The 19,266-nt window shown below is 34.8% G+C and overlaps 1 protein-coding gene across 9 annotated transcripts in view; it reads left to right on the top strand.

Moving 5' to 3' along the window:
- shn (zinc finger protein schnurri) overlaps positions 1–19,266 on the top strand; it is an 89,319-nt gene that overhangs the window by 38,983 nt on the left and 31,070 nt on the right. For 2 of the 9 annotated variants that reach the window (XM_074135115.1, XM_074135112.1), the window contains exon 1: positions 8,877–8,910. The exons of 6 other annotated variants lie outside the window; for them this stretch is intronic. In XM_074135115.1, the coding sequence (XP_073991216.1) occupies positions 8,892–8,910 (19 nt within the window). In that variant the 5' untranslated portion in view covers positions 8,877–8,891. Of the gene's footprint in view, positions 1–8,876; positions 8,911–19,266 lie in introns of those variants that run through there. One more of the 9 variants, XM_074135119.1, reaches the window with a different exon arrangement.

The following is a 19,266-nucleotide window of genomic DNA, read 5'->3' as shown; positions in this document are numbered from 1 at the left end:
GTATGCGAAGGGGACTACTTTGAAGGCGACAATATTAATGTAGATGAATAAATAAATATTTTTTTCAAAAAACGAAAATTCCCGTTACTTTTTGAACACACCTCGTATAAGAACGTTCTTTCTCAATTCTAACGCTTAAAACTTGCAAATAGTTGGATTCGTTTTGTTTTCTATTGCAAATATTACACTTTGCCAGTCGAGACAAATCACAACTAACTTCTTAGTGTACAAAATTAGTTTACAGTTAACCAAAGCTTGGATATATCCATTGTTATACAGGGTGATCCATTTAAAACTCACCAATCGCTAATAACGTTTTAGGAAAGCGGAATTTCGAAAAAACCCACGAAGTAAACTATATGTTTTTTTGGGTCTAGTTTTCAAATTTTTCACCCCCGATGCTGTATCTTCATTTTTGGTGAAGTTACGGCCAAAAACCTGATTGGGGTTTCATAAGGACCACTGGTTTTGACAATTATTATGAAAACTACATAAAAACCTGTGAAAAATTGCGTTAACCCTGTTTAGATATCTTTAATATTAGTCGAGATATTTAAGATCAAAGTTACAATTTTATCTATTCGAGAACAGTTTTCGATATTAATTTTCCACGTTTTGGGAGGTCCTCTGACTGCTTTTATTTGATGATAAAACAAATTTATCCTGTACTCCCACAACCATTACATCACTCTACATGTTTTAAAATCTTCATTTTTATTATTTTTTTACTTTGCGTCAAAAATAACATTTTTTGCAGTCAGAGGACCTCCCAAAACGTGTATTTCTGGTGGAAAATTAATATCGAAAACCGTTTTTGAATAGATAAAATTGTAACTTTGATCTTAAATATCTCGACTAATATTAGGGATATCAAAACGAGATTCACGTTATCACAATTTTTTATGTAATTTTCATATTCATTGTCAAAACCATTGGTCCTTATGAAACCCCAATCAGGTTTTTGGCCGTAACTCCGCCAAAAATGAAGAAACAGCATCGGGGTGGAAAATTTGAAAGCTAGACCAAAAAAAAACATATAGTTTATTTTAAGGGTTTTTTCAAAATTCCGCTTCCCTATAAAGTTATTAACGATTGGTGCGTTTTAAATGGATCACCCTGTATATGGACTCCTTAACAAAAACTTACAGTTTTAAAAGTTAAGTATAAGGGTTGATTAAACGCCAAAAGGTACACAAATCAGCAGTTCCCAACATTTCATTAATACTTCATTGATATAATTTAAGTAATTTTACTGCATTAACTTTTCCTTCACATTTTTTAGAATTTATTAGATGTCACAGACCCTTATGCTGGCCATTTTCGTCTACAAAATATTTACTCAAGTAGCACACCATTTAACTTAGATTGACTGTAATATCTATTTATCTATAATAATCAAACTATTAATCACAGGTGAAAAAGAAAACGTTATAAAAAATATAAAAAAAATAAGAGGCTAAAAAATTCATAAACTTTTTTTACATCAATGATTTTATGCATTTATTTTTATTTTTAAATAAAAATCATTGGTTTAAGTTCATTCTTCGATTAAAGTAATTGTTATTTTATGTTGTAGTCAAACGTTTGTAATAATAAGTAATAAATAATCTGGCTTTATCGCAAATAATATAGTTTTCTTCAATTACATTCTCAATCTAGGTGTTCTTCCCACAATGTTATATATATGTAATATAAAATAAAGAAAATAAAGATATGCATATTTTTAGGACAGCTAATTATTCCAGTATTTTACCATAAGTAAAATTAGGGGGACTAAATTAAATTACAATTGAGAAATGAGTAAATATTGTTGAATAATCTACTTGTTATTAAATGTATGTTATTTGTGCTCACGAATATTTCGGTAAGACGAATTTAAGACTGAAATATTGTTTTGAATCCTCCGTGATTGAAATTTAAAAAGTGGCCGACTCTAACTTTGTTTTTTTCTACTTTAACATGCATGTATATGTGACTACTCAGAATAATTCATCACTCATTTTATCATAATTATAATAAAAAAATATTATGAATGAACTGGCCAGCATAAGGGTCTGTGACATCTAATAAATTCTAAAAAATGTGAAGGAAAAGTTAATGCAGTAAAATTACTTAAATTATATCAATGAAGTATTAATGAAATGTTGGGAACTGCTGATTTGTGTACCTTTTGGCGTTTAATCAACCCTTATACTTAACTTTTAAAACTGTAAGTTTTTGTTAAGGAGATTTTTGTACCTTTTGGATAGATTTTCCTTTTTGTCTATTTGCAAAGTTACGTCTGCTTTACAGATTTTTTAAAATTTGGAATAAGCTATTCTCTCATTATAACCTGATAAGGTGTTAAATCGGAACCGTAACTACCACTGGAGAGATCTTTTTAAAGAATGATTATAGTTGCGGTCCCCAAACCATCCTCAATAACCATTTTTTTGAGAAAGCGTTTTGAATAAAATAGGAAGGTATTTGTACGTAAATAGCAAAATTAAACTGCGATTTTAGTACTTCCTTTTAAGAGGAACAAGAAAAATAAACTGCGATTACAGTACTTCTCCCTAAAAGGCAAAGATTTTGAATCGAACGACAATTCATTGATGTAAATCGGTTCACTCATTGATAATTTTAACGATTGCAGTACTTCCTCTTAGTAGGTGTAAGAGCATGATGGCACTTCACAGCCACGTAGAGGAGCTTTAACCACTTTATTTGAGCTAAATTTTATCAAAATCGGACTAAGCTTTGTAGAAATATTGGTAATAATAGTTTTAGAAAGGGCCTTATTTGGGTGGGGCGAACTCCCCTCCTTATGAGGCATAGCGTCGAGACTTTTAAAGTACAAATCTGTACAAAATTTCGATTCGAATGACACTTCATTCATGAAAATCGGTTCACGTGTCGATAATTTGAAACGATTGCTATACTTCCCCTTAACAAGTGTAAGAGCAGATCGTCGCTTTATTGTTAGGTAGGGGAGCCCTAACCCTATCATCCTACCAAATTTTATCAAAATCGGGCCAAGATTTACAGAGTAATTAGTAATAATAATTTTGGAGGGGGCCTTACATAAAGGGGGCTAACTCCTCTCCCATTCGATGTACAGGGCCGAGACCCCCAAAAGGCACATCTACATAAAATTCCGAATCGAATGACACCTCATTCATGAAAATCGGTTCACGCGTTTAGGCGCTACGTTGTTTACAAAAAAGGTAACAAGAACAACAACAACAATAACAAGAAGAAGAAGAACAAGAACAAGAACATTTTTTGAAAAAGCCGTTTTTGCTCATTTTCGGCAACTTTTTTCTCGAAACCTATTAGATCTGGGTGGTTGCAAAAAAATTACAGTTATAAAGGAGGATTTGCCCTATATTATAAAGAAAATTTGGGAATTTTATCTTTTATAGAAAAATAGAAAAAAATTGTCAAATTTGGGTGTTTTTCAACGTTACACTTTTTCGTGCAGTTTTTGATGGTCAACCCTTATACAAATGTCCTACCGGACAGTTTTAATATATTGCCACACGAAAACCCTGCATTCGAATTCAGCTGCTGACCTTTAGATTTCCTTTTCCTAGGAGCTTGTTACAGCTCACTGTCCGGTGAGTGAAAAATGTTGTCTGTAACGAGAGAACATTCTCCGGAGGCTGAATGTGAACACTGAAAATAGCTCCGGGTGCCTATGACCTCAGATATTGGCACATCTAAAAATTCATTCAAAACTAATTTCGTTAACCAAGTTAGTTTGTTAGAATTGGCTTTTAAGAGGAAACATTGCTGAAAACAAAACATTAAAATTGTCTATTTAACAGAAATAAATGATCGAATATTTATTGTCACATTCCAAAGTAGTTTAGTCTGGTTAAACTAGATCTTGAAGTTTCATAAAAGACCACGGAAATCTTAATTTCTATGGTGTCCAAGTGAAAACATCTTGAATGTATTAAAGCTGGACATAGAGTTTAGGTTCAGGATTGGGCTGGGATGTTATGCGATCCTTCTTTTTATAGTAGACATTGAGAAGAAGTTATTATAGAATCGTCCATTAACAAAGTACCTCAACGAGTTTCAAGCTGAGACATTCGTCATGTTTTATTCGAAGTACAATTCAGAGAAAGATTGGATCTATATTCAAGAGGCAGTGATTAGCTAATGTTTGGTAGTACTTGAATTGTGAGAAGGTATTCAATGTGGAAAGTACGAGGGTCGTTTGAAAAGTCCGTGCAAAAATAAAAACTACTTAATTTTTGGGGTAAACCTTTTTTATTTTTCAACTTAGTCTTCTTTTAGGCTTATACACTTCGTCCAACGCTGCTGTAGTTTGTTGATCCCTTCTGAATAATATGATTTGTCCAAGTCTGAAAAATAGCCATTCGTTTTTTGCAATCACCTCCTCGTTTGAATAAAATCTTTTTCCCGCCAGCCATTTCTTCATATTGGGGAACCAATAACGATGAATAATATGCGCCTGTAATAGTTTTACCCTTTTCCAGATAGTCGATGAGGATTATTCCTTGAGAATCCTAAAAGACAGTCGCAATAATCTTTCCGGCCGAAGGTCTTATCCTTTTTTGGCGCAGATTCCCCCTTGGTAACCCATTGTTTAGATTGTTCTTTGGTCTCAGGAGTGTAGTGATGTATCCATGTTTCATCCACAGTGACGAAACAACGCTTAAAGTCCTGCGGATTCTTCTGGAACAGCTGCAAACCGTCCTTGCAGCACAGCACCACACGATTTCATTTTTGGTCAAGCGTGAGCAATCGCGGCACCCATCTTGCGGATAGCTTTGTCATGTCCAAATGTTGATGCGAAATATTATGTACCCGTTCATTCGAGATGCCCACAGCACTAGCAATCTCACGCACCTTCACTCTTCTGTCATCGATCACCATATCATGGATTTTATCAATGATTTCTGGAGTAGTAACCTCAAAAGGGCGTCCAGAACGTTCAGCGTCACTTGTGCCCATATGGCCACTCCGAAAATTTTGAAACCACTTATAAACTGTTCTAATCAAAGGTGCAGAGTCACCATAATGCTTATCAAGCTTCTCTTTAGTCTCCTGAGGCGTTTTGCCTTTCATAAAGTAGTGTTTAATCAACACACGAAATTCTTTTTCGTCCATTTTTTGAAAATCACTCGACTTCCTCGATTCAAACGAATGCCAAACACAAAGAAATAGACCGATCTGGCTGAAACTAGGTGTGTGTTCTTCCAAGAGATGCTACTAACTAAACATAACCTCGATACGCGCCAGTAGTGCTATCTCTCTGACTTTGCACGGACTTTTCAAACGACCCTCGTATATTCAAGAGGCAGTGATTAACTAATGTTTGGTAGTACTTGAATTGTGAGAAGGTATTCAATGTGGAAAGTAGATATTGGAAGGCAGGAGAATTTACAATTATATTTTTAAATAAATTTCTGGAATAATGAAAAGTAAATACTTTATTAACTAATACTTCAAATTTTAGTTTATGTGGTAAACAAGGCGTCGCGCCCGTTAATGTAAAATTTGTAAAGTGTAGTCGCCGGAGGAGTGAATATAAAATAAAATTTATACATATTATGTAAAAGATAAATAAATTGTAATAAAATGCACGAGGAAGTGATGTAGTCATTTCTATTTTGCAATAATTATTATGATTGGGTCATCTTTCTTCAACAGCTGTTAAATTATACGTTTTGATAACAGTAAATAATAAAATATAAAGGAACTAATAAGTACCTACTCTAGAATAGATAGAAGCAGGTATTCGTATTAAACGTGTTATTTTATCTGTTTTTTTTTGTTGTTGTTGTTGATGTTTTACGGTCTTTCAAATTATTTTTTCAATTTAAATTTATGAATCATGTTAATAACAGTCGCCTAGAATGTCTAGATTAGTCCGCTCCGCGTTTTGGTTGCTAATGCTCTTCATTTGTAAATAAATTCTTGGTAGCTTTCGTAATTTTTTTAGCATAATAAGCTTGTTCATCCATACAGATTTTAATCTTCACATTAATTATACTACCAGATCTTATCAGAGTCTAGTGATGAAGGCCCCACATCTGTGCCGAAATGTTGGCATTTAGTTTTAAACCCAACAAAAGAAGGTTCAGAATACTAAGGAACAAAAAACAAAACGTAATTTTCAGAGGGTTCTTTTTTTGTTTTGGTTTTACTTTAATTTGTAGTCTTCGTTTGATTTTGGGTCTTCGCTCATCTTGATGTTGCCTTGATTAATGAAGTAATAACAATTAACTTGATAAATCTATTTCTTTTTTTCTGTTGAAATTATGAATCATTTAATTTCATGTAATGTTTTGCAAGGAAATTATTCTGAAAACTTGAAACATTTTAAGTGTGATTCTCATCCATTAATATTAAAGCTAATGGCTTACCAAATATTTAATAAAATTTACTAAGGCGTTTTAAAGTGTTATTTTTGGAGATTTGATAATTAACAATAATGGTTTCTCATTATTAGAGCTAACAATAATGGGCAAGAGTTTCTAGCTACAAGCAATCTGTTGATTAGTCTCAAATCCTATATTTGGAATTATAGGAAACATTGAACCCAAATTCTATACACAAGAACATAACAACGCTGTGACGCTGTTTTTAGCGAACACTAGGGCTAGAAACGGTACTTTTTTTACAGACAATTGTTTTCTTAAGTTTAAACGACCTTTCTAAATACAAAACTATGTTCTTTTTTCCAATTTAAAAGCAAGTCTGACCCATCCTGAAACTATTTCTAACAATAGTACAGCCAGACAGAACGTTAACCCAAATTACCGTTATGTAGCTACAAATAATAGCGAAGTCACCTTTATAGCAATTTGAAGTAAGTTAATATAATCTCCTCCATTATTGTCTGTTATTTTTAATTTTCTCTTATTTGAATCTACCTTTCTCCTAGTAAGAAAAATCTTATTAAATATTTGAATTACAAATGGGGTCTTTTGAGTATGAATAATGATTGAGGATTTTTGGCCTAAAAACTTTAATAATCTAATTTGTAGCAGCAGGTTTCCGGTATCTTGATTGGGACTAGTAGGATATTACTGATTCGAATCCAGTGTGTAGTTACTTATTTAGCAAAATGTTAACTGTACCAGAATGAGCTTCCATTACATCTAATTTGATAGTTAGACGTTAAGTTTCGCCCATAAAAATGATTACTTTACTTTTATTATCGAAAGTGCACCAGCTTGAAATACCTGTGATTTTTTTTCGGTTTTGAGATACGATGTGGCTATTAAATAACGAGACTATTGCTATAAAACATTTTATTTTAAATTTATACATATTTAATTATTATCACCTTCAATATACAACCCTCCCCTATCCCTACAACGCTCCATGCGAATTTACCATTGTTCGAAACAGTGCTGGAAGTCTTTTTCTGTGAGCTCCTGTGCATGACGCGTGCCGCTTTTACTTTCACAGCTTCAACGGACTGAAATCGTGTTCCTTTTAATGGAGATTTGACTTTAGGGAATAGATAAAAGTCACATGGGGCCAGGTCAGGCGAATAAGGCGGATGAGGCGTAAAACTGGGATGTTCTACTTTGCTAGAAACGTCTTGACAGACAATGCAGTGTGAGCCGACGCGTTGTCTTGATGGAGAACAAATCGGGTCGTTTCTTCCTTACTCTTTAAGCAGGAGTTGAGCAAGCACCTCATGGTAGTAATGTTGATTATTTATAATCGATATTTTCATCCGTTTTGGACGACCCAGGCGGTCATCATCTCCGACGTCTTCTCGGCCATCTTGGAAACGCTTGAACCACTCAAAAACTCGCGCACGTGATTAACATTCATCACCATAAACTTCTTTTAATAAAAGATAAGTTTCAGTAGCGATTTTACCAAGTTTCATGTGAAATTTCACCGACAATACGTTGCTCTACTACATGTGTAGTATCCATGTTTTCGGCAAAACAAAACTAACACCTCTTACAACACAAACGACGGTTCCAGTCAGACAGATTTCTTTACAAACACGTGAGACGCTGCAAATCGAAAGAGAAGAAGGCTTTACGCTGCACAGCTGTCGATCGTTAGGATTTGGCGTATGCATAGTTCTTCTGTAGCAGCATCAGTCTCGTTATTTAATAGCCACACCTCGTATTTTATTCGTATATGTACACTTACTTGAAATAGTCTTTTCTTCTCTTCTTTCAGGAGACCTCAAACTTGCATTTTCGGTTAAAATGCATTTTCGAAAATTTGGCTTCATTAGAAAATATCTCTTACAATTGGTTAGAGGCGTGGACGAAATACATATCGTATTATGTTTTAAAATACATATTTAGCGCCATTTTATTATCAAATAAGTTTATAAACTGGGTAGTACAGCTTACAGAGCAGTTGTTTATTTTTTATGAATGAATGTAAGAAGGATTAAACAATTTTAAATGAAAAATAAAAAAAATGGAGATGCCTGTACTTTCACTTTTTTACTTTGGTAGCGACGTCTGTACATATATACGTGTGTTTATTACGGAAAGCCTGCAGGTATACAAGTGTTGGGAAATCATGTTATGTTTTTAGAAATGACTTGCGGGCTAAGGACGATGATGGTCGTGTTGACGTCGGGTGAGTAATCAGTTGGAAATGTCGCATTGTAAAACTCGCGCGTTCCTCTGCTCCTGCACCATGCTGCTTGCTTTTAGAAAGTTTCTTACCTCTCTTCTTTAATTAACTACACTAATCGCTGTACTGAAAACAATTTGCATTTTCTTTTCACTTTTTTTGCTATATTTTCCTCCTTATTTCGTCAATGCAGCTAAATGTGTACGTTATCCTTGGACATCAGATTATATTCAATATAAATTTTAAATTACTTGCGCTACATTGGGCACGTCATTAACAAAACGTCTCACTTAGAACCCTAAAAGACAATGACCAAACACGCGAAACTTCTGTACAGACTACTTGGACGACGCTCCAAATTGCCCATTGAACTCAAAAGATTGATATACAAAACTATCCACAGACCTATATGGATTTGCGGACTAGAGATGTAAAAAAAATTTAGAAAATCTATAAACTTAGAACGGTACAGTCATTAAAATATGAGCTGTTATTTTTGAAAGTGGTATAAGTCCATTATTCCATGTATCGAGATATTTAAGGCTTGGCATTTGAATTAATTTAAAAATATTCGTAAACCTTAATCTATTCAAGTGATGTTATTAACACTATACACCTTTTACATTTTATTATGAAATAATAATTATTACAATTCTTAAAAAAATAATCGATTATTTTAGCTCCAAATGGACTTATAGCACCTTCAAAAATAACATATTACAAGAAATAAAACCAGGAGTAAATTTAAGTCCATAATTTTATAGACATTATAGCTTTACTGAAATGGGTTTTTATGTAAAAAGTAATAATTAAAATGAAGACATTTAAATACACGAATAACCAAGTTTATTTTTTTTTAAATTTCAGTTATATTAAAAATATAAAAATGAAAATTACTTCGTTAGGATCTTTAAAGCAAAAAAAGATATTTTAAACTTATTTTTCTTTTACAGTTAGCATATCTGCTAACGAGCAGCGTACACTGAAGTAGCAATGTAATAAAAAATAATTACAATAAGAAAGTTGTTTTAATTATAATTATTAGAAGTGGACTTATTCCACTTTCAAAAAAGAATATTTTTGCGATAACATTTTATAGTCAAAATTCTTTTCTCAGTATTCTGTATAAGAACTATTCATTTTTTCCACTTATTAAATTGTATAATTTAAGGTATGTCAACAACATCTGAGATCAATAGCGCCCGAAATGGAAGTCAAATTTGTCTACTACACCCCTGATTTCTTGACACAAACCTGATTATTCAATCTCTGAATAGAAAATACGAAATCGAATAAAAAGAAATGAAACAATAATGTAATTAAAGAAGGAGCTTGTAATTATTATCTGGTTCTGATCAACAATTTTATAGTTACTTTCATTTTACTTTTTAAGTAATTATACAAAATATGCACTTTAGTAACTATTGTTTCTTGTTGTCCGCCGCTAGGTTCGCTACTGTTTAAGGAAAAAAAGCTCATGCTTTGCAAATGTGACCAAAACAGACACCTGTTCCTTTGTAAATATTCCTTTCACTTTGCAGTAAATACAAATAGATTTTTTTTTTTTTAATGGAGCTAACACACAAAATAAATTAAAATGGGCCTAAATATGAAAGAAATTCCACAAAAAACGAGTACTGGAGGTAATAATGAGGTTGAGATTGGGCGTATGTGGTAAAGATTGGCTACAGTAGAGAGAGTCTTGCCACTCCCAGGGTGAGCTGTCTGTAGAGGCGCTCTCTGAGTCACAGTGGTGTGTGTCTGTCACCTGTTACATCATATTCAGAACCAGTGGAGGGACCTTCCTGGTGTAGCCAGGTCGGCCGTCCTCGACCAGTCCGCCTACCTCTCACCACTCTGTCACTTGAATACAGTAGATTTATACCAAACTACTTCTTACTTATAGTTCGCTGTAAAACATTACTTAGATTGTATCTACAAAGAATTTTTTTTACAATTCGTTGTTATTAGCTAGGCTATTTTGTTACTAAGAAGCAATTTGTTTTCTTCAATAAAACATAATGGTTAAACCTTTAACTTACGGGCAACTTGGTGCCCAGTTAAGGTGACACTTCACAACAAAACTTGTTTTAAATATATTTTGAAGGGAATGTTAACCTCTAAACAACCCTCGAAGTTGTTTACTTTTGGGAGAATACTATAATGGCCATCAGAGAGTGCTGACAACTCTATACAACCTGATTGTTAGGTTACATTCTTGGAAGGTTCAGCATTAACGTATATTAACTAGTGATTTAATTAGTCTTTTCAGGTAACATATTGTTTTAATTATTTAGGTATCATATTGTATTTCTTTGTGATTTATTTATTTATAAAATGGTATACTTCTCAGAATAATAAAATCTGTCTTAAATCTAGTTTTAAAGAAAATTAAGTACAAATTGCAGCTAGTATAGAAACAGCTAATTTTTTAAATAAATATTTGTATAAAAGTTTCCTTCGCTTGAACTGAAACAATGCAGATTCCAAAGAAGACCTTACAAACATTTGATTATCTCACCCCTAATAACCAGTTCGTTTTACAAAACAACTTGTTTAAATAGAAGAACAAAAGAAATTTCTTTTCTAAAAAGTTAAAGAGCATCCCATCCGGGAGAATATTTCTTTACCTATTTTGGTTTTAAAAGAAGAAAAACTGCGTTAAAGGAGAAGGAAAACTTTGTGCAGTAAGTACATAGGTAAATACGCTTTCCTTCCAAGTTAGGCTAGTCTTTTTACCTTTCCACTACTGTTGTTGCCCTTTTCCTTTCATATTTACTAAAGGGAGGCTAGTACTACTTAATGTTGGCTCCATTAGTCTGGCTTCCTTCTTCGTGCTCAGGTTGGTACCTGTCGGTTACACTCCATCCTTTGTATTTCCGCATTACTTTCAAATATCTTTTACGCAGCCAGACAATATTATTTATTTATTTTTTGGGTAATCTTTACAATTTTTCCCATTTTATTTTCAAGAAAGTGCAAGAAATTAGAAATTTTAAAGTTAGATTTTAAGGCTAAAGAAATCAGTTACCCAAAGGAATTTCTTTTCAAAACTTTTCTTTTATCAAAGAAATGTGTTTTAAAAATAAAAATTGGGATTAATCCTAGTATAATAAAAAGTTTTGGTGAAAATTATTTGCAAAATGCCTTTAAAATAGTTTATCTCTATGGCTCGTTTTTCAGGTTACTTCTTTCTGAAAATGTGTTCTTTAGAAAAAGGGCTGATTACGTAATTAGATCATTTTTCCATTTTTAATTTTTGGCCACTTTTTCTTTAGGAGACTTAAACCTAAGTAGACTAGTAATCATCTTTCTACGTTGTGCTTCGAACAGACTAGCTTTAGGTAGCTTGAACATCTCCTACATCCATTATACCTATAGAAGGCATAATATAATGGCTACATACGCGTATACTAGTATCCTCGAAAATCTCCCATATATTGTTTTGTGTTTCGTGAACGCAAGAAGTTGTTTACAGTGAAGAAACAAGTTGCAGTTCCTGCAGTTTTGGTCCTGTAAATACAGTTTTATAAATTAAAATCCTAAATGTATGAGAAAAAGTTTCTGAATAGCGTAACCTACATTTTGCCCATTTATGAAAAGCTGATCAAGTTATCAGACATTCGATTATTATATCGATTATTTCATTTTAGAAACATTTTAAAACAATCACTAAAATAAGATGATTTTTCCAAATTGGTTCCCATACGTTTTTAAAATAATTCCTTTTGTAGACAACGATTTGAATATAATGTAATTTATGTGATTCATTGTATAAATGTTTTGGCCGAGTTTCAACAGCATTCTTTGGGGTTACTTCATTGCAATGATTTCAAAATTATGCCGGTTAATTAAAATAAATAAAAATTCTTATTAATTAAAGGAAGTTGCGTTCTTTTAATGTATTTATATAACCTTATATGTGTCAAAGATAGATAATAGTGTGTACAATCTCTGCAAAAGAAAGTATTGTAATTTGTCAAAAAATTTGAAATTGCATTATTATTGGTTATGCACATTTTGAGGCCCCTCCTCAGTAGGATTTTTTTTTTTTTATTTGAAGTATTTCGTTTTAAATGATTACATTAACAGAATACGAGGGTCGTTTGAAAAGTCCGTGCAAAGTCAGAGAGATAGCACCACTGGCGCGTACCGAGGTTATGTTTAGTTAGTAGCATCTCTTGGAAGAACACACACCAAGTTTCAGCCAGATTGGTCTTCTTTGTGTTTGGCATTCGTTTGAATCGAGGAAGTCGAGTGATTTTCAAAAAATGGACGAAAAAGAATTTCGTGTGTTGATTAAACACTACTTTATGAAAGGCAAAACGCCTCAGGAGACTAAAGAGAAGCTTGATAAACATTATGGTGACTCTGCACCTTCGATTAGAACAGTTTATAAGTGGTTTCAAAATTTTCGGAGTGGCCATATGGGCACAAGTGTCGCTGAACGTTCTGGACGCCCTGTTGAGGTTACTACTCCAGAAATCATTGATAAAATCCATGATATGGTGATGGATGACAGGAGAGTGAAGGTGCGTGAGATTGCTAGTGCTGTGGGCATCTCGAATGAACGGGTACATAATATTTTGCATCAACATTTGGACATGACAAAGCTATCCGCAAGATGGGTGCCGCGATTGCTCACGCTTGACCAAAAACGAAATCGTGTGAATTGTTGCAAGGACGGTTTGCAGCTGTTCCAGAAGAATCCGCAGGACTTTAAGCGTCGTTTCGTCTCTGTGGATGAAACATGGATACATCACTACACTCCTGAGACCAAAGAACAATCTAAACAATGGGTTATCTGCGCCAAAAAAGGCGAAGACCGTTCCTTCGGCCGGAAAGATTATGGCGACTGTCTTTTGGGATTCGCAAGGAATAATCCTCATCGACTATCTGGAAAAGGGTATTACAGGTGCATATTATTCATCGTTATTGGACCGTTTGAAAACCGAGCTGCAAGAAAAACGCCCACGATTGGCCCACAAACAAGTCCTTTTCCATCACGACAACGCACCAGCTCACACCTCAGCAGTTGTGGTCGCAAAATTAATGGAAATAGGATTCCAACTCGTTTCACATCCCCCCTATTCTCCAGACTTGGCTCCCTCGGACTACTATTTGTTCCCCAATATGAAGAAATGGCTGGCGGGAAAAAGATTTTATTCAAACGAGGAGGTGATTGCAGAAACGAATGGCTATTTTTCAGACTTGGACAAATCCTATTATTCGGAAGGGATCAACAAACTAGAGCAGCGTTGGACGAAGTGTATAAGCCTAAAAGGAGACTATGTTGAAAAATAAAAAAGGTTTACCCCAAAAAATTAAGTAGTTTTTATTTTTGCACGGACTTTTCAAACGACCCTCGTATATCAAAAATTTAAAGAGTCCATGAATGCTCGTACCTGGAATTCTATTTCAATGCTACTAAACATTTTGACTGAAACTCAACGAAATTTTTCTAATCGTTTCTATTAAATGCCTATAATTTTATTTACACTGCAAAAAGATTTATCCTTTGTTTTTTTGTGAGCCTAGAAGCATTGTTAGAGTTTCAAATTTGAAAAAAAAAATCTGTTAATTACTATTACAGCTCTACAGAGAGTTAAGAATAACTGAAGTTTATGAAAAATTGAACGTCATTGTAATATTTGTCTACGGGTTACGTAAGAAAAAGACACTTAAGAATTTGCACTAAATTTTTTTGTTTTTCAATTTGTGTAAAAAAGAGAAGTCGTATGTAGAACTTAGGGAATGCTAATGTTGGCAGAGAAGCTGGACTGGCTGCTGGTGATGATAAATTATGAAGTATGTCCGCTCTTCCTGATACTGTATGAATTCCTAAACAGGGGTTTTAGTACTGTGCTCTGTGTATACATACAATGGCAACAGGTTCGCACTAATGTAAACAAAAACGGTGTTTGGAGGCGGGAAGAATGTATTTTTGGGGGGGCAGCTTAATGGGAAGCGAGAAAATAAGGAGTTTGGCGGCGGCAGCAATACTCTTTCTGGATTTTATTTAGTCATAAATTGGTTAGAGAATGATTTTCGAAAATATTTCAGCGCTTGGGCTGATAATGTAGATGTGCAGAGAGTGTCTTATTGTAAATACACTAACTTGGTAATCCGTTTTGATGCTAGTATCGCTTTCAAAGCTAAGGTTTCCCCCCCCCCCCGAAAGACATGCTTCAACCGGAAGTAAGACTCCAATGAAGTAAGTAAAGTAAAGTAATCGCCTATTTTTTCAGGCGAGGCTTAACGTCCAACTACCATTTACTAGGTGTCGTGGACGGAGGCGACTAGCAAACGTACTTTACTATTTCTCATTTAACCATTAAATAAAATCCAAGGCCTAAAGACTGGGAATCGAATCCAGTACCACAATGCATATTAGCTTTGCAGGTCTTGCCTCTAACCGCTCGGCTACCTTGGCGCCTAACTCCAATGAAGTGATTTTTCTCTTCAACGATTTCCTTCAACGATTATTGTTATTCTTCAAGTACCAACAAATCCACTTTAACACAGGATGATCCATTTAAAGCGCACCAATCGTTAATAACTTTTTTAGGAAAGCGGAAATCCAGAAAAATCCATTGAACAAACTACGTTTTTTTTTTAGTCTAGTTTTCAAATTTTTTACCCCCCGATGCTGTATCTTCATTTTTGGCGGAGTTACGGGCAAAAACCTGATCGGGATTTCATTAGGACCACTGGTTTTGACAATGATTATGAAAACTACATAAAAAACTATATAATGACGTTGACCCGGTTTCGATATCCCTAATATTTGTCGAGATATTTAAGATACAAGTTTTACAATTTTATCAACTCGTGAACGGTTTTCAATATTAATTTTCCACCAGAAATACACGTTTTGGAAGGTCCTCTGGCTGCAAAAAATGTTATTTGTGACGTAAAGAAAAAAAAAATAATAATTGAAGATTTTAAAACGTGTAGTGTAATGTAATGGTTGTGGGTGAATCAGGATAAATTTGTTTTATCATCAAATAAAAGCAACCATCACCTCATTTTAATGTATCCAGTATGCCTATAATTCCTGACCTATGATTACGGTAAGGATTTCTTGCCAGTGAGGAGCGGGTGTTGGTCTAGTGGTCAAGAGCGTGGTTTTGTAAGTGGGATATCCCCAGTTCGAATCCCTCTTATGCAGTCATTCATAATACTTTTTTAATAAAATGTAGTTATACGTCTAAATTTAGCCTCTTTCTTGATAATTTGCTTAACCTTATGCTGGCCATTTTCAAAATATTTGTTGATCGAGTAAGTGAAAGTAAATCACTGGAATTTCTCTTGCAGAATTCTGTTTGTTTTTTAATAATTTGGTAGGAGAGTTAATTTGTTGAAGAGATTTGTGTAATTATAATAGATTGTGCATAATAATATGGAGAAGGCAGTGGTGTAGAGAGGGGACTGGCTGGAGCCCCGGCCGAAGGGTGGCTGGCTACCCGTGGGTGTATGTCAGCGTGCGGTGAAGTGCCTGTTGTACCTCGGCTTGCACACATGCAGCCTTGAGGCTCCTCGGCTCCACCAGACCACACCCACTCTCCTTGGTCCTCAGCCTGAACGGCGGCAGCAACCCGCCACGACCAGCTGTTCTAGCTACCAGCTCCCAACACAGAGCAACCTTAACAGGCTACACCTGCTTCTTTGCCTTCTACTTCTTTTTATATTTTTCCCAATGAGAATATAGTCATATTAACAATTCATTTTAAAACTAAATAAATTCTTAAACAATTCAAATTTGTACCATCTTTTTCAAGAATATTCTAAAGAGGGCCAAAAGCTGCAAAAACAAGTTCTTACGGATCATTAAGGAAACCTTAAAATATTTAGTAATTTCACTTATTTTCATTGGTGATTGGTTCTCCTCACCAACTTCAATTTCATTCTCTAAATATAGTTGAACCTCTCAACAACGGACACTGGCGGGGGAAAGCAAAGTGGCCGCTGTTTGGAGGTGGTCGTTAGAAGGAGGTAGGCAAGTTTCGTAATGAAATAATATGGATTTTTTTTCCAAACATCTATTTAAGAATTGTTTATTATTAATAGATTTAAAAACGTACATAATTGCCTAATTATTGCAGCTATATGATATGCATCAAATTTTTCTTAATTATCCAAAAAATTTATCAAAAAACTACATATTATTGACTTAATTAATAATGTTTATAATAACCATCACATTTATTCATAACAATAATGATTTATGGTAAAATTATCATCATACTATCATCTGTTATTAGAAAACCTTTCGGCAAGTTGACAATGGCTCGATTTGGTTTCTGCAAAATCTTTCAACACCTTTATTTTCTCTTCTAGAGAGTTAACCACTTTCGTATGAGAGATATATCGGAAAAAATAATATTGTTCGTCCAAAGTTATGTTGAAAAATGATTAAAATGGTGCAAGATGCATGGAGCTTATTTAGGAAACTTTAGGAAAAACCAGAAAAAAAAACAAAAACTTGAGAGGGGATAATTATTTTGATCACCGCGTCAAATGAACTTTTAATAATAAGGTGGTCGTTGGTGGGAGGTGAAACATATAATCCGTTTCCCAAAATCAATGTGCGCGGTCGTTATGTAGAGTGTCCCGTTAGACGGAGGTTCTTTTATATAGAATAGGGGTAAAACGGGGAAATCCAAAAACTGTCCGCAAAAATAGAGATGGTCGCTAGTGAGAGTGTCCTTTATGGGAGGCTCGACTGTACAAATTAAGATGATGTATCGCACTTGCATAAAATTTTTTAGATTTAACTTTATTTGGAAATATATTTTTTCATCCTTGAACATTTTTATATTTGTGGGCTTGGTCGATTGTTTGTAAATATCACAAAACAGAAAAGTTCATTAATTGTAAAAATTGCATACTGCTATTTTATCTTTAAAAATAATACGTACAATAAGCCGCCCTTTACTAAAGTTTACAAATATTCTAAATAGAGCTCCCTATATAGGGTGCTTTAATCTGTAAAACATGTAACCATCCAGGCAATCTGGAGGTAGCATGATGGCCTCTTCACCCACACCAAGCCATTAACGGTTTCCTAGATGTTTTAAGAACATCCTATTCCAGTTCAAAAAGAGACCATGCTCTCTAGGAAGTACGAGGGTCGTTTGAAAAGTCCGTGCAAAAATAAAAACTACTTAATTTTTTGGGGTAAACCTTTTTTATTTTTCAACATAGTCTCCTTTTAGGCTTATACACTTCGTCCAACGCTGCTCTAGTTTGTTGATCCCTTCCGAATAATAGGATTTGTCCAAGTCTGAAAAATAGCCATTCGTTTCTGCAATCACCTCCTCGTTTGAATAAAATCTTTTTCCCGCCAGCCATTTCTTCATATTGGGGAACAAATAGTAGTCCGAGGGAGCCAAGTCTGGTAAATAGGGGGGATGTGAAACGAGTTGGAACCCTATTTCCATTAATTTTGCGACCACAACTGCTGAGGTGTGAGCTGGTGCGTTGTCGTGATGGAAAAGGACTTTTTTGTGGGCCAATCGAGGGCGTTTTTCTTGCAGCTCGGTTTTCAAACGGTCCAATAACGATGAATAATATGCACCTGTAATAGTTTTACCCTTTTCCAGATAGTCGATGAGGATTATTCCTTGCGAATCCCAAAAGACAGTCGCCATAATCTTTCCGGCCGAAGGAACGGTCTTCGCCTTTTTTGGCGCAGATTCCCCCTTGGTAACCCATTGTTTAGATTGTTCTTTGGTCTCAGGAATGTAGTGATGTATCCATGTTTCATCCACAGTGACGAAACGACTCTTAAAGTCCTGCGGATTCTTCTGGAACAGCTGCAAACCGTCCTTGCAACACTTCACACGATTTCGTTTTTGGTCAAGCGTGAGCAATCGCGGCACCCATCTTGCGGATAGCTTTGTCATGTCCAAATGTTGATGCAAAATATTATGTACCCGTTCATTCGAGATGCCCACAGCACTAGCAATCTCACGCACCTTCACTCTTCTGTCATCCATCACCATATCATAGATTTTATCAATGATTTCTGGAGTAGTAACCTCAACAGGGCGTCCAGAACGTTCAGCGTCACTTGTGCCCATATGGCCACTCCGAAAATTTTGAAACCACTTATAAACTGTTCTAATCGAAGGTGCAGAATCACCATAATGTTTATCAAGCTTCTCTTTAGTCTCCTGAGGCGTTTTGCCTTTCATAGTGTTTAATCAACACACGAAATTCTTTTTCGTCCATTTTTTGAAAATCACTCGACTTCCTCGATTCAAACGAATGCCAAACACAAAGAAATAGACCGATGTGGCTGAAACTTGGTGTGTGTTCTTCCAAGAGATGCTACTAACTAAACATAACCTCGATACGCGCCACTAGTGCTACCTCTCTGACTTTGCACGGACTTTTCAAATGACCCTCGTAAGAAGTAGGAATGGCCGATCAAGATAAACTACTCCCCCTGTCGCCGAATCTCTTCCAGATTTCCCAGGGAGTCACAGACCCATCCCAAAGCCTGTAAACCATCCAAGGACTTTGAGGAACTTCTAAGAAGATGGAATGATTCAGAAACTTGTGTAAACCAATTCCTAGATCCTTATCAATCATGGCTAGGTATGGCTGGAAAGAGAGGAGAACAGCCAGTCTGGGATATCTTACTCCCTAGCGGCTAGTTTCCTTACATCTTCCCTA

Source organism: Rhodnius prolixus, unplaced genomic scaffold (genome assembly GCF_049639745.1).
Source record: "Rhodnius prolixus isolate KJV_2025 unplaced genomic scaffold, Rpr scaffold_5, whole genome shotgun sequence".
NCBI lineage: Eukaryota > Metazoa > Arthropoda > Insecta > Hemiptera > Reduviidae > Rhodnius > Rhodnius prolixus.
Note: the sequence above shows the minus strand (reverse complement) of the source record. Positions and strands in the feature narration are given on the sequence as shown.